This window comes from Melampsora larici-populina (assembly GCF_000204055.1).
Source record: "Melampsora larici-populina 98AG31 unplaced genomic scaffold MELLAscaffold_4, whole genome shotgun sequence".
NCBI classification, from domain to species: domain Eukaryota; kingdom Fungi; phylum Basidiomycota; class Pucciniomycetes; order Pucciniales; family Melampsoraceae; genus Melampsora; species Melampsora laricis-populina.
In genome coordinates this window covers 333,374-348,252 of record NW_006768768.1, presented here as the reverse complement: position 1 = coordinate 348,252, position 14,879 = coordinate 333,374, and the positions used below count along the sequence as shown (strand labels likewise).

Sequence of the window (14,879 nt, the reverse complement as noted above, 5' to 3'; positions counted from 1 at the left end):
AAAAAAGGGGGGGCCAAAGAGTTTTGGAGACGGCAGGCAGCTGCTGCTGCAGGTCATCTAGAGGATCCATGACCCGAGCCACAATACACCCGTATGTCAATACACAGGCGACTTTGACCCGTGTCCCGGCCCAAGGCTCAGTCCGAGTCAGCCGGATACATTCCAGGCTATCCCTGGATACCTGAAGCGTGTTTCACATTTCCAATTCATCCCTTGACCACATCTTTTGCCAATCCCGCCTTCGTTCATCCACGTCATTCTCCTGAAAAGATCAATATCAATCTACTTCAACGCCGATCTCCTTCGACATTGGTCTCCTTCGACGTCGATCTCCTTTGACGTTGATCTTCTTCGATACCGATCTACTTCGATGTCAATCTCCTTTGACGCCGATCTCCTCTGTCAGTTTTTTACATTTGGTTTTTATCTCGTTGTATTACAGGTTTGACTCACTGAAACTCCTTTCCAACAACTTGAAGTGAAAGAAAAATAATCAGTTAATAATCGTTTGAGACCTTGAAAGAGAAAAAAAAATCATCTCCTGGCGTCGATATCAAAAATTTACACGAAGAATTACTCGAAGGATCATACATCAAGAACATCAGTATAATTCCAAATTATCACGTCAACAATTGAGTGAATTCAATATACTACATTATCAAGAATCATTTCAACGAATCGAATTGAAAGGACATTTTGTTATTAATCATTTAAAAAATTCAAGAGAAATTCACATACCCTCTATTTCATTTATTTTCTGTTTCACTTGATGTTGATTTCACTTATTCCTTTATTACAGGAGTCACACTTTTCTTATCGAGTATACTTATTCACGGCATCATTGGTTAACTGAATTTAACTATCATCCGAAGTCATTCAAAAAGAAACGTCAAGTTTCAAAAAGAATCCTCAAATTAAATTCCAGGACGATAATTGAAAAGATACTCATTCAATTCAATCCAGCTTACTTGACAAATCATCCATAATTGAAGAACATGTGTTCATTAGATCAATATATACAGTTCTTGATAAATTGAATTCAATATACTCAACTATCAAGACTTGGAAAATTATATAGGAGTCCAATTTTACCTGTGTTCTATTTCACTTATTTCTATTTTGCTTGTTCTCTATTTCACTTATTTTCTTTATTATTGGAATCACATTATTATTAGTACTGATAGTAATTCTAGGGATCATTCGTTCACTAGATTCAACGGTAATCCAAAGCCATACGTAGTCTTTCAAAAAGGAATTCACGGTTGAAACACCATGGGTGAATCCGACTTCGCCCAATCCAGCTCTGCAGACCCTGAATCGGAGCCTGACAACACAGCATCGTTCGCTGTTAACTCACTCCGCACCCCACAACGTAAGTGCAGACCTTCCAATTTTTTTTGTTCAGTCTTTTACAATTTGGTGTCTTTCCTAATTTGTTATTATTCTTTTCAACCCTCCCATTTGCCAGGGAACTTGTTGTTATGCGACCTACAAGCCCCAACACCTCTTCTTCACAACAGCCACTCAGAATTGCTGAATGGGCAGCAAACAACAATCGAGCTCGCCGATTTCAAAGCGAACCTTCTTCAACAACGAGAGTGGATCATGGCGGAGCTCCAGAACAAGGCACACCCCACTGATCCCTTTGAGACCTTCCAAAGTGCGGGTAACCAGGTCAAAGCAGACTTGATTTGTGAGTTTTCAAAGTTCATATTCACATGACATCTTTATTGATACTCCCATTTTCTGTCTTCTAGGTATTTGAAACGGAACGTATGTGAATGATCCCAAGTCACTCGTTCAGGTCAACCTTCCCACTCAGGCACAGGGACCTTCACCTCAGTCTGGCCCCTCGGCCTCAACCCAGGGACCTTCACCCCAGTCTGGCCCCTCGACCTCGACCCACGCGCGATCGGAAACCAAACGGACACCTGGCCTCAACTCCAAAGGTAAAGCTCCAGACCGCCAATTGGAGAGCCCCATGGAACACACACCTTGTGAAAATTCCAAACGTAGAGCTTCCGCGTTGCCCAAATTGGACGATGACGTTTCAGGCACTGCCTCAAACCCCAAGAGGTCAAAGACCACGCAGGAAGACCCTCTGCCACCTCGTCACAATCCCTCACGCACCGCGAAGAATGTAGCAAACTCAAGGGTATTAGCTCAAGCAGCCCCCCCACCTTCTGTTCACGAAGACGACGAGGACCTTGTGTTCATACCCATGAAGGCACCTGTCCCCGTCACGCCACCACCTCAGTACAGCGCAGCGCCTCATACCCCGCGAGCTCGTGCAGAACTGGCTACCTACGCAGTCTCCAATGCAATTATGGACTATTGTCGAAACCACTCCAGGCTTCCCCTTATGCGGCCGGACGACTCCGACCCCTTTTACCGCTTTTTCAACAAGCGGTTCTCTCATCCCCCAAACAATCAGCCTCTTGTCATGTCCCTGTCTGAGAGCGTCAAAGCCGCTTGGGATGATGCGCTACCCGGTGCAACCTGGCCTGGGTATGTACAAGCAGGAATGGATGCCTACATTCTTTTTTTTAGGTGGTACACGGCCGTCAGATCGGATTCTCGTTGGCTCCCATCCAACTCGATGAACATGATTGACCGCCTTGAAGCCATCAGGGATGTATTGCAGAGCAACTCCATCCCATTGGGATCAGGCCCTTCTGTCCCTATCTCAAATCCGACCCCAAGTCCCTTTGTGACCTCGACTTTGACATCAACTTCCGTGCTTTCCGCCGATCCTTCCGTGCCTGCAACTTTGCCATCAAATCCTTCCGAGCCTGCGACTTTGACGTCAAATCCTTCCGAGCCTGCGACTTCGACGTCAAATCCTTCCGAGCCTGCGACTTCGACGGCAAGTACTTCCGTGACACAGTCGGTTCCTCGCGGCCCCACCCAATTCCCGCTGACTTTGGAACTCGTTGTCTCAGCAATTGAAACCCTTGCTTTGCACGACTCAAGTATACCATCTGGTGAACCGGACGGTGACTTTCATGGATTCTTCAGGCCCGCTTTTTCAGCTCCTGCGCCAGGTACTGTATGGCCACAATTGGAGGTGTATTTGGACGCGAGGATTGGCACAGAGGTCCTTGTGCAGACACTACGACACGGTCGCTATGGCATCGATGGCCTTATTCGCCACTGGCTTGTACGCTCTCGAGCCTCCCCAGGATGGGACACTCAATGTGACGAAGGTGTCGAATCCAAGTTACATGCAGTCTTGAAGGTTATGGATGGTGCTTGTCTACAAGAATCCCAACCTTTTATACGCGCACCTACGCCTGTTTTTCCATCTCGACCTCCAACTCCTAGGCTGGCCAGTCCCTCAGATCCTATCCCTCCAGTCTCGTCTCGAGAACCAGATTCTCAGCCCGAGATTCCCCCAGCGCCTCTATCTCAAGCTGGTTCTCGATGTCTAACTCCTAGGCCTTTGGCTCTTCCAGCGGCTGCACCTCAAGTGCCCTCTCGAGCGCCAACTCCTCCAGCGGCTGCACCTCAAGTTCCCTCTTGATCTCCAACTCCTAGGCCTCTGACTCCTTCAGCAACTGCACCTCAAGTTCCCTCTTGAGTGCCAACTCCTCCAGTGTCCTCTCGAGTTCCAACTCCTCCAGCGCCTCTATCTGTAGCTGGTTCTCGATGTCCAACTCCTGGGCCTTCGGCTCTTCCAGCGGCTGCACCTCAAGTGCCCTCTCGAGTGCCAACTCCTCCAGCGGCTGCAGCTCAGGTTCCCTCTCGAGATCCAACTCCTAGGCCTCTGACTCCTTCCGCGACTTCACCTCAAGTGTCCTCTCGAGTGCCAACTCCTCCAGCGTCTGCACCTCAAGTTCCCTCTTGATCTCCAACTCCTAGGCCTCTGACTCCTTCAGCAACTGCACCTCAAGTTCCCTCTTGAGTGCCAACTCCTCCAGTGTCCTCTCGAGTTCCAACTCCTCCAGCGCCTCTATCTGTAGCTGGTTCTCGATGTCTAACTCCTAGGCCTTTGGCTCTTCCAGCGGCTGCACCTCAAGTGCCCTCTCGAGCGCCAACTCCTCCAGCGGCTGCACCTCAAGTTCCCTCTTGATCTCCAACTCCTAGGCCTCTGACTCCTTCAGCAACTGCACCTCAAGTTCCCTCTTGAGTGCCAACTCCTCCAGTGTCCTCTCGAGTTCCAACTCCTCCAGCGCCTCTATCTGTAGCTGGTTCTCGATGTCCAACTCCTGGGCCTTCGGCTCTTCCAGCGGCTGCACCTCAAGTGCCCTCTCGAGTGCCAACTCCTCCAGCGGCTGCAGCTCAGGTTCCCTCTCGAGATCCAACTCCTAGGCCTCTGACTCCTTCCGCGACTTCACCTCAAGTGTCCTCTCGAGTGCCAACTCCTCCAGCGTCTGCACCTCAAGTTTCCTCTCGAGCTCCAACTCCTAGGCCTGCCAGTCCGGACGCAACTTTACCTGTTGAAGGCCTGTCATCACCCAAGGATCAGCCATCCACCACAACCTTGTCAAGCACTGCACTGACAAAAGTGGTCATTGATCCTTCTTTGGCCCCTATCGAGCTCCCTCCTCAACTAGAAACTTTAGGCGCGAGGGAAGATCTTGCTACCAACAGCCCACCAGTTGTGCGCAAGAAGAAGCAACACGCTCTACCTAAATCCCAGCCCTTTGTTGAAGATTCTCCACACGTGGCGTCTGCACACGAGTCTGGCACAACAGAACCTCCGGCCATCCCTCAATCCAATCCTCCTGATAGTTCTACGGATCTCCCCTCCTCTAATGGTGCTGTGACTTCAAACTTGAATACCACTTCGGCAAGCTCCTCAAAGCAACCACAGATCACACCGATTCCACCTGGAGGTGTTCCTATTCCGGTCAACGCGGATGTCCGCCAAATCCCCACACCGTCTCCTCCCTCTGGCCTCTGGAAGGTGGACAAGCCCTCTCTATTTGAAGTCACCTCTGCTTCAGTTCGCCGGAACCAAGTAGTCAGCGCGGACGTGCCGCAGATTTATGAATCGATACTGAACCTTCTCCTTCAACGCCGGGAAGGAGAGAGCTTCCCAGAGGGTGGGGCTGTCATGGAAGTGGGTGAGTCTTTTGGGCCTAAGCCCAGCCTTGCCGTGCGAGACTGGATTGCAAGGAAGCCCAGTAAGTGAATTTTGTCTGTTCACATCATTGTGCTGTACTGACGACTTCTCTTTCCTTTGTTCAGACATTTCACTCGTTCAAAGTGACGGTGAGGCACCATGGCACCGGCCGGATATCTTTGATCTTACGATAACCGGCAATTCCCTCCCTTCCACTCCTGATGATAAACGTCATACAACCTTCACACGCAATATCCTTGCCATTTTCTACAACATTGGTTCAAAAAGGTTGGCTCAGGGTGTAAGAACCATTGTTGCCGCAGTAACTTATGCTTCAATGGATACTCCTGAGCTTACACTACCGCAGGACTTTTCTGAAGCCAACATTCCAAATCAAGCTGTTCGTTCAAGTCTTCTCGCGGCCCTCCACTTCCAAAAGCTACAGGAAGACCCCAAACGTATCCTGAACATCTCTGACTGTGTCATCACCATGTCACATATGGTGAACCGACTTTACTCTATCTTGGAGGCAATTGTAAGCGTGCGGGCTAAATTCTTCCACACGATGCAAGTTGTTTCAACAGCTCCTGCTGGCACCCACGATCATCTCAATGCCGAGTATGAGTGCCTGACTAAAAAACTTGGTGCTGGCACCATTCCAAACCCAGTCATTGGGGCGCTGACCGCTTTTATTGTTGGTGGGGTCAAGGGACTCATGACTTACCCCACTGACGCCAACAGATATGGTGCGGTGAAGCTTACACACTTCATAGTCCTGGTTGACAAACTTCAAGGAGGAAAAAAGCTTGAAGAGCCCATCTGGAAGTATACCCAGAAGTATATTTTAGATACTATTGAAGAAGCGCTTTTCCCTCAAGGTTTTGAAAAGGCTCGGAGGGATCTTGATTCTGGTATTTATGATGACTCATGGGACCATACTGACTTTTCCAAGATGAACCTAGGCAAGGCAATGGAGTTGGAATTTTTTGCCTTCTGCACCAACAGGTCTCTCTTTCCAGGTGGTGACTCTTATAAAGCTCCGCTGTTTGAACTACCTGATATACCAGCTGCCAAAGTTCCTGAAGTCACTGAATGATTGTGTAATTTCTTGATGTATCTTTCTTGGAATTTCAGGTCAACCAAATTGTATCTTTCTTGAATGACAGTCTCACTCTATGTATAACTCTTGGAATATTGGAGTTAAAGCTTGATACCTTTAAAATCTATGCCTAATGTACCTTGATTGAATTGTGATGTCTCATGTAGTCAGGACTCTTGCCTCTGTTCAATGTGAGTGTAAATAAATCATTCATTCTGATGTCATAAGCTTTTTTCTGTGGTACTACAAATCAGGCTATGAAATGTGACATAGCCTGGTTTGTAGTACTACAAAAGAAACCTTATGACATGATAGTCAATAATTTAGTGACACTCACAGTACCAGAACAAAAACTACATGGAATTGTAAAGCATGATTTAGCATGTGCCATATATATTGCCCAGGTGAGAAAACTTTTTCAAAGCACACAGGCAAAACCTAGGATTGAATTGGGATACATGATTTTGAATGTAATATACATTACATGTTATGTCTGAAAAAAAACTTATGCCATTGTAATGAATAGTTGGAATCAGAGTCCCAAAAGTTGAGCCCTGACGCATGGCAGGGGCAGTGGGTGATGATCAGCTCACAGGTAAGTTGTGTGTCAGTTGGTTTCCATGCTCATGCAAAAATTATTCATTTACGGGACTCAAAGCAAGTATGTAGGCATAGAGACATTTTGCTAGGGCTGTGACCCAACCCTGTGAGTTCAGGTCTGGCCCTGGGGCCAAATCAAGCCCTCAGTTACCCCAATGGCCTCTGAGAACTGCTCAGGGCCAACCAGGGCCGGTAGGAGAGTAGTGTGAAGGCATTTTTTGCTTTTTTTTGGCAAAAAAAGGGTCGGCACCCCGGCCGGGTCGGGTGCCTGAGTTGCCTGAAGTGCCCAAGGGGCGGTATTCAGCTGTTATTAAGCCACACATGAAAGCCCCGGGGTGTGTACCGTCAGCTTTGTGTAAGTCGTTGGGCAGAGTTGGCCGGGCCGGGCCGGGTCCGGATCACAGCCCTACTTTTTTTTGCCACATACTATTGGTCTTGTTTTCCCCGCCAAAAAAAAGTATGTAGCGCCAGGTATGTACACCTACAAGTACTGTAATTGAAGAGGCTTTGTGCCAAGAAAATTAATGCCAAGTAACCTAGGTCAGCTGCTAACAACTGCAGTGTGTCTAAGAAGAGCAAGGCCAGGTTACATCTCTTGGCCCCTTAAACCATGAGAATGTGGGCAAGGGTCAAGGCCACAACCCTAGCCCACGGCTGTGTTAACCTAACCCACATACATACATATCACTCCTCACAGCATGTAAGCTACACAATGTTAGTATTGTCATGACCTGCACTTGTGAAGTCCCCATGTTTTTCCCTACCCTGACAACTTCATCCTGCCAGCCAAAGTCACAGTCAACAATCAAATATCCTCCCCATCCAAACCATCATCAATGGGCATCACTTTAGGACCACATGCCATTGCATTGGACCACAATCAGGTCCTTTGCAGTTGTCCAGAATTGGGATGCAGTCAAAGGACCATTCAATACAGGGGAAGTGTCCATCAAGGCAAAATATTCAGCCGCCAATCTTATCCAAGACATTTCCAACAGGCACCTATTGTGCCGCCTGAAGGCGGTGATGCAGCAACCAACCCAGCTCCTGCCGTTGTTCAACCCACACCCAGTACTTCATCAAACTTTCCTGCTCCTCATTTATCATTTGTGAGTACAATGAGTCTCCTACATTTTTTCTGGTCAACTGAACCTAGACTCGATAATAGGTTCCCAACTTGGCTTCAACTCATGCCTCTACAAGTACAGAAATACTACCGCCCATTGGTTCTGCAGTTCCTGCGGCCCGCCCCAACAAAAGAGCTAGAGAAGAATCAGACAATGATAGAGATAGCGACGACTCAGATTTGATCAACACAGAACCTCCAGAACCAAAAGTCTCACGAACACAGCTCACATATACATGTAGCACACCTTCACTCCCGAAAACCTTTTTACAGCATCCCATGTGTTTACGAGAAATGTTCAAGGTTGCAAAAGACCATCTCTTCAACCGGCTCAGTGTAGACGCCTGCCGACAAAGCCTTCAAACAGCTCGTGATAGTGTAGAAGAGCAGCTCAAACGGTTGGATCCCAACCTCAAGACCACACCTTGGACCCAGATTCCTCGCACCATTCCAACACTTTTGAAGACATTCAACCTCAATACCACCATACAGAGCAAAATCCGTTGTCCTTTCTGCTGTGCTCTACATCCTGTACTACCAATAGACCAAATCAATATGAATCAACTGTGCAATCATCCTCGATTCACCTCGAAGACATCTAAAGAAAAACAAAAATCTTGCGATCAACCACTTTATGAAACACCCTCTGGTAAACAAGTTCAAAAACCATCTAGACTATTTTTTTATCAGTCTGTACATTCATGGCTTGGCAAGATGCTCAAGTTTTCTGCTTTTGAAACTGCCTGGGATGCCTCTCTCAACCGTACAAGGCCTGCCAATCAACAAATGGATGACATATGGGATGGCAGCTTATGGAAAACCTTCCGAAAGTCAGGCTCTGTATTCACTGCTCACTCGGGCAACCTTGTTTTTGGACTGTGGTGCGACTGGTTCAATCCAAACGGCAAAGAAGCTAGAGTCAAGACTTCTGTTGGTGTCATGCTTCTAACTTGTTTCAACTTGCCTCCTTCAATTCGTTACAAGAGAGAGAACATCTGCCTTTACGCAATCATGCCAGGTCCCTCAGAACCATCCACCACAGAAATGAATCACTTTCTCAGGCCTCTGGTTGAAGAGATGAAAGAGTTTTGGCTAGGCATCAACTTCAGTTCAACCTCAAAACATCCTGTAGTCGGCCGAACCATTCATGCAGCCATCTGGCCCATCCATGGGGATGTCCCAGCAATGAAAAAGGTCACCGCCTTCACCGCACACTCTTCCAGACACTTTTGTTCACTCTGTCAAATTACCGACAGAATATATCACTCTCAGTTTCCAGCACTGAAATGTCCTCACCAAACCTCAACAGAAGTGAAACTTCAAGCACAAGCATGGGAACAAGCCCCCACTGCCTATGATCAAAATGAACTTGCCAGCAGCAATGGAGTACGATATACTGTCCTCCATGAGCTGCCTTATTGGAAGTCGGTTGAATTCTTTACCGTTGATATTATGCACAACGTCTTCCTTGGCCTCTTCAAAGACTTTTCCACAAATTATCTAAAAGTGCCAGCGGCAGGCAAGGCTCTTGAAGCTGAAAAGGACAAAATGGAATTCAATAAAAGAATGTACAATGTTCAGCTACCTAAGCCACCAACAGCCAGTACTGCAACTCCTGATCCACCAGGACCATCAGTTCCAGCTCCTCTGCCCAAACCAGCATCACACCATTCCTACGGAACACGATCAGCAGCATCCAATCTCCATGACCAAGGGTCTTCTTCTGCAGGATCGGATGGTACAATCAAGGGAAAAGATAAAGCAAGGTGGAACCCATCACCATCACCACCTCCACCCCTACCGATACCGATACCTGTGATTGTTCCAGCAATCACATCTTATGAGCTGGATCTGCTCCAGCAATGCATCAAAAATGCCCAGGCTCCCTCATGGCTCACAAAACCCCAGGGTACCTTTGGGATGGCAAGTGCTGGGACTCCCAAAGCAGCAGAATGGCATTCTTTATACAAAGTCTACATTGTACTTGCTTGGGTCCCTCATTTTCTTAGTGGCGAAGCTGGCACCACTTCAGCTAGGATCCTTGCCAGCCTGCTCCAACTCATTCAAATTGGCAACATATGTACTTTGCGTAGTTTTCAACGAGACGACGGGGAAAAGATTGGTAACTTGGTTCATGGCTATCAAACCACCCTTGGAGATGGCTGGCCACATATCAAGAAAAAACCCAACTTGCATTTTGCAGAACATATTGGGGAAATCTCTGCAAGGCTTGGGCCACCAGCTTATACTGCTAGCTGGTCAGGTGAGCGGATAATTGGGAGCCTGGTTCAGACAGCTAAGAACGGAAATATCCGTCAGTATTTTTTGTCCCTCTGTTGATCACTTAAAATCCGCTGATTCCAATCTTTGACACTTCAGAAGGACAGGGTGAGACATTACTTCACCAACACACAAGACGGGGATTGTTCAGAGCAACAATTAACGATAGTCACTCTGCCATGGAGGCGGATCCAATCCTCAGAGATTGCCTTCAACGGAACCGCCAGTCAAGGTGGACTGTCAAGAAGCTCAGTCCTGCAGGCTTTCAGGCACTCCAGCGTTTCAATCATCTTGAGGGTAGTCACACCTTCAACTCAAAATTTGATGTTACTTCATCCATCAAGATCTTCAACAAGGCGCACAGCACTCACAAGACAACACCTGGGAATAGGTACATCACATATGCTCTCAACTCTCAAAGATGGACAGGATGTATCACGGAAATAGTCCGGCTCAACAACCTGGCCGCACCACTGCTTGTTGTGCATTCACTAAAGTCCATGAGTCATCAAGACCAGCACAAGAATCCGTACTCTTCCTTACCAGACTTACTGAATGCCACTGTTGTTTATGATTCATATGAGGAATATCATGTCATCAAAGTTGAGGACATCGTTGGACAGCTAGTTGTCATGAAGAACCCCAGCGGTACTTTTGATATTGACAAGGAAACACTTTCAATTGTTGGCTTAGCAAATATTGTGAGTGATCAAAGAGACTCCATTTTAACCTGTATACTAATTCCACTTATTTCCGATCTTAGGGATTTGTGCAAGACAGCCACAAAGAAGATGCAATGGATATGGAGTAAGATTAATGTGTTGTTGAAGTTGTAATATATTCTAGACATGACAGCTTTTATGTATTCATTGTGATTAAACATAAGCTATTGTATTGGTTGATCCTGTAGTTAGAATTTTGACATCACGAAGTAAAGACCCTTCGTGACAGATTGAGAGTGGTGAAAAAAACCCAAACTGGGCCCATAACTGGTTTCTTAATGTCAGATGAATGCATGTTACTTGTGCTGGATCTTATGTCCAGCTGAAGCTATGTTGAAGCGTTATTGAAAACATATTGAAGCTTGATTGAAATCTTTCTGGAGCTTTCATGAATCTTTCATGAAGTAAGTGGTAGGCTCTGGCCTGCCAAAGCCCAGTAGATGGGGGCTGTGATTGGCACTTCTGTTGATCCGAGTGGCTGATCATTGCCGTACATTAACACAAAGCCTTGCATCATTGTGCTTGCCAGCTCCGTCTGGTTCGACTTCACCGCTTCTTGGATTGAGTCCCACCACTTCTGTTGTGGTGTTTACTCCTCTGCTCAATCTGCAAACATTACGAAAAACTCCATCAGTTCTCTCTTCTGTAGCTTTCTCTCCTCTGTCTCTCCGCTCACTGTCTTTCTGCCTGTCTCGTCTTTGCACGCTGGCTAGGCTAGGCCTCATTCCGCACAGCTCTCTTTGTCACTTTTACGCCCATCTGCGTCTCTTTCCCCTCTCTGGTACGTCCACTCTTTCACACACACTCTCTCCCCTTCTCCTCATCCCTCTCCTCACTGCCTCTCTGCTTCGCCCCTCTAGATCTGGTGTCTTTTCCTACACAGCTCTCGGTTTGCGAGTTATTGTGATCTTGGGGAAATAGTGGAATGGTAGACGGAGAGAAAGACGGTAGGGAAACAGCGAACTGATAGACAGAGAGATGCGGATGTGGTGTGTGTGTGGGTAGGGGATTTTATGCGAATCGGACTACTCACTCTGGCCGGCTCTTCCTCCTCTTCATTCCTATTCTCCTCCCCATCTTCTCCCTCCTTGGTACCACTTCCTTCCTGTCCTGCGTGACGCTCTGCTTCCGTTCTGCCTTCTTGGAGCTCTCTCCCTCTTGATTGACTCCTGGTTGTTGATCCGCTTGCGCCGGTTGGATTTTCTCCTTCTTTCCTTCTCAGCCTCATACCCGCTGCAACAATCTTGTCCTTTGTCGCTTGGATTTCGCTTGAAAAATTTGCTGCCATATATGTTTTGTCGTTCCTATTACAAAGTTACCCAAAAATTCTCTTCAATGTTTTCCTTGATACGTCGCTATTTGTGTGAATGAATTTTTGGTTTCCTAGGTCCTTTTTAGAACAATTTTTTTTTGAATTCTTCCTACCCTTGAGGGTTGGATTGTGAGAGACTGAGTTTAGCTGAGCGGTATAAACTCCCTGAGGGAAAGTTTGTGGTGTGCAAACTTTTCCTTGCTCGCTGGTCTGTATGTCTTTGACCGCGAGTTATGGGTTTATACCTAGGTCGCTGGAAACTCAGTCATGGAACTAAGCCTCAAGCCGTTCCTTAGATAAGACGTGCAAGGAAACTTTGAAAGGATATATATCCCCAGGTCCTTATCAGAGGAATGAAAAAATCAACAAAAATTTTGATACTAGAAATAAAGGAAAATATGTATAAGACAAGGTCTTGTTCATGGAGGCATGATAATGGTGTTAACATATTGTTTTGTATATTGTAGTGATAGATTGCACATGTATAGACAAGAAGATCAACGACCTAAACAATCTACGTCGAAAGAAAAACAAGAATAAGTGTGTTTATGATAATTACCTTGAGAGGTAGAGATAGAGATGTTGTTTTGTTTATGTTCTTAGTTGTAATCTGAATGCTTGTTTGTTTGTGTTTTGGTGAATTGCAATGAATAGTAACATTGTGAAAGACTCGAGTCATAAGCAAATTGTGAGCAATCAAATAGAGAAACAGTTGATCGCAAAAGTCTGAAAATTAGTTGGCCAACATCAGTAAAATGCAACATGAATATAGAAGAGTGGAGAAACCAATTGAATAAGTACGGAATGCGAGAGGTGTCAAGGTGACAATGCAAAAATCAAAAAACAAAAATCACAATTCCCGGGTGCGAAATTCAAAAATCAAAGACAAAACTACAGAAAATACTCAAATACAGGGCAAAAACCCCTGTACCGGAGTAAAAGTCATGGCAGAAACCCCTTTCAGACCAGGTTACGGCCCAAATTTCAGTAGATTTACAACTTGAAACTCAACATTTGTCACCCCATTGTCGCATTGACACAAAAAGTACCAGGAAACCACAAAAGAGGACATCAAAATTCAAAAATCACAAAATCAAAAAATCAAAAGTCGAAAATCAAAAAACAAATGTCGATAATCAAAAAACGACAATTAACAAACCATAAACAAAGACCCCAAAAATGAAAACTTCACATTAGATGATGAAAAGTGTACCTCTCTACCTCTACCTCTCAACCAATCACACAACCCACACACCATCACCGATCATCTTAGTCATTCCTCCAACTTTTGTTATAGTCTCCACCCATCCACTTGTTCAACCAAACCTACACTACACTGAACCTCTTTGATTGTCTCCACTCTTCTTCATCCTTATTTGATTGTCTTCACTCTTCTACACTACACTGAACCTCTTTGATTGTCTCCACTCTTCTTCATCCTTATTTGATCGTCTTCACTCTTCTACACTACACTGAACCTCTTTGATCGTCTCCACTCTTCTTCATCCTTATTTGATCGTCTTCACTCTTCTACACTACACTGAACCTCTTTGATCGTCTCCACTCTTCTTCATCCTTCTTTGATTGTCTTCAATCTTCTTTGATATTCTTGGATCAGCTTCACCCTTCTTCAATATTCTTGTATCGGCTTCATTGTTCCCTAGTATTCTTCAATTCTCTTCGATCTTCTTCAATCTTCTTCAATGTTCTTGAATCGGTTTCAATCTTCTTCAATCTTCTTGAATCGGTTTCAATCTTCTTCAATCTTCTTCAATCTTCTTGAATCCTCTTCAATATTCTTCAATCTTCTTGATTCGGTTTCAATCTTCTTGAATCAGTTTCAATCTTCTTCAATCTTCTTCGATCGACTTCAATCTTCTCCGATCGACTTCAATCTTCTTTGATCGACCTCAATCTTCTTCAATCAGCTTCTTCTTCGACTTTGGTTTCTCTCAGATACTCATATTTCACTATCATGAACCGACCTACTTGTCCCTTATGTCAAAGTACTCTCCGTCAAGGCGAACACAAAATATGTGGACCCTGCCTTGAAAACATCAATGCGGACCAAAACAAAAAGGTTCCTTCTCCCCCCCAGCAGGCACCCACCCAAGCTTCTCAACCCCGCCCTGCCAATCTCAAGGTCATCAATGCCAAAGCAGCTGTTGCAGCCCGTACCTCGACTTCCACTGGTACTCATGTTCACCAACTTCAAAGCGACAAGTCAAAGCGAGCTGCTGCCAAGAAACAAGCTAGCAGCAACCGCATGTTTGATGGTCACCCAGCAGCACCTAAACCTCCACCTTTCACTACTCACACTGGCCGAGTATGCTCTGTAGGATGGATGGTGATATACGACACCGGCTCTTTCGCTCATGGTCTACTTCGGGGAACTTTCACTGTGGATAGGTCATCGTTGACACTCTTGGACGACACCAAGGAAGGCATCTTCAACCTGTGGGACCACTCGGTTGACTCTCCTCTTTACCCTCAGGCACCCAAAGTTTACAACTCTGAGTATTTCAACCTGGCCAAAACCGGCCGTGGCCGGAAATCACCTGTGGTCTTACATAACAATGAAGTTTTTGCTAGATATCGTGATGACACTAAAGGAGAACCTAGCCTCGAGCTAATTTTTCTGGCTGACAAATATGTCAAAAATAATCCTTGGC

At 45.9% G+C, this 14,879-nt stretch overlaps 1 protein-coding gene across 1 annotated transcript; it reads left to right on the top strand.

Moving 5' to 3' along the window:
- Positions 1 to 1,272: 1,272 nt before the first annotated feature.
- MELLADRAFT_92226 (uncharacterized protein) lies at positions 1,273 to 6,164 on the top strand (the record flags this gene model as incomplete). The annotated part of the gene is made up of 8 exons (XM_007405800.1): positions 1,273 to 1,372; positions 1,469 to 1,693; positions 1,793 to 1,949; positions 2,017 to 3,416; positions 3,582 to 3,835; positions 3,988 to 4,060; positions 4,131 to 5,129; positions 5,194 to 6,164. 8 exons carry the CDS (start codon positions 1,273 to 1,275, stop codon positions 6,162 to 6,164), a joined length of 4,179 nt encoding a protein of 1,392 aa, XP_007405862.1.
- Positions 6,165 to 14,879: the final 8,715 nt, after the last annotated feature.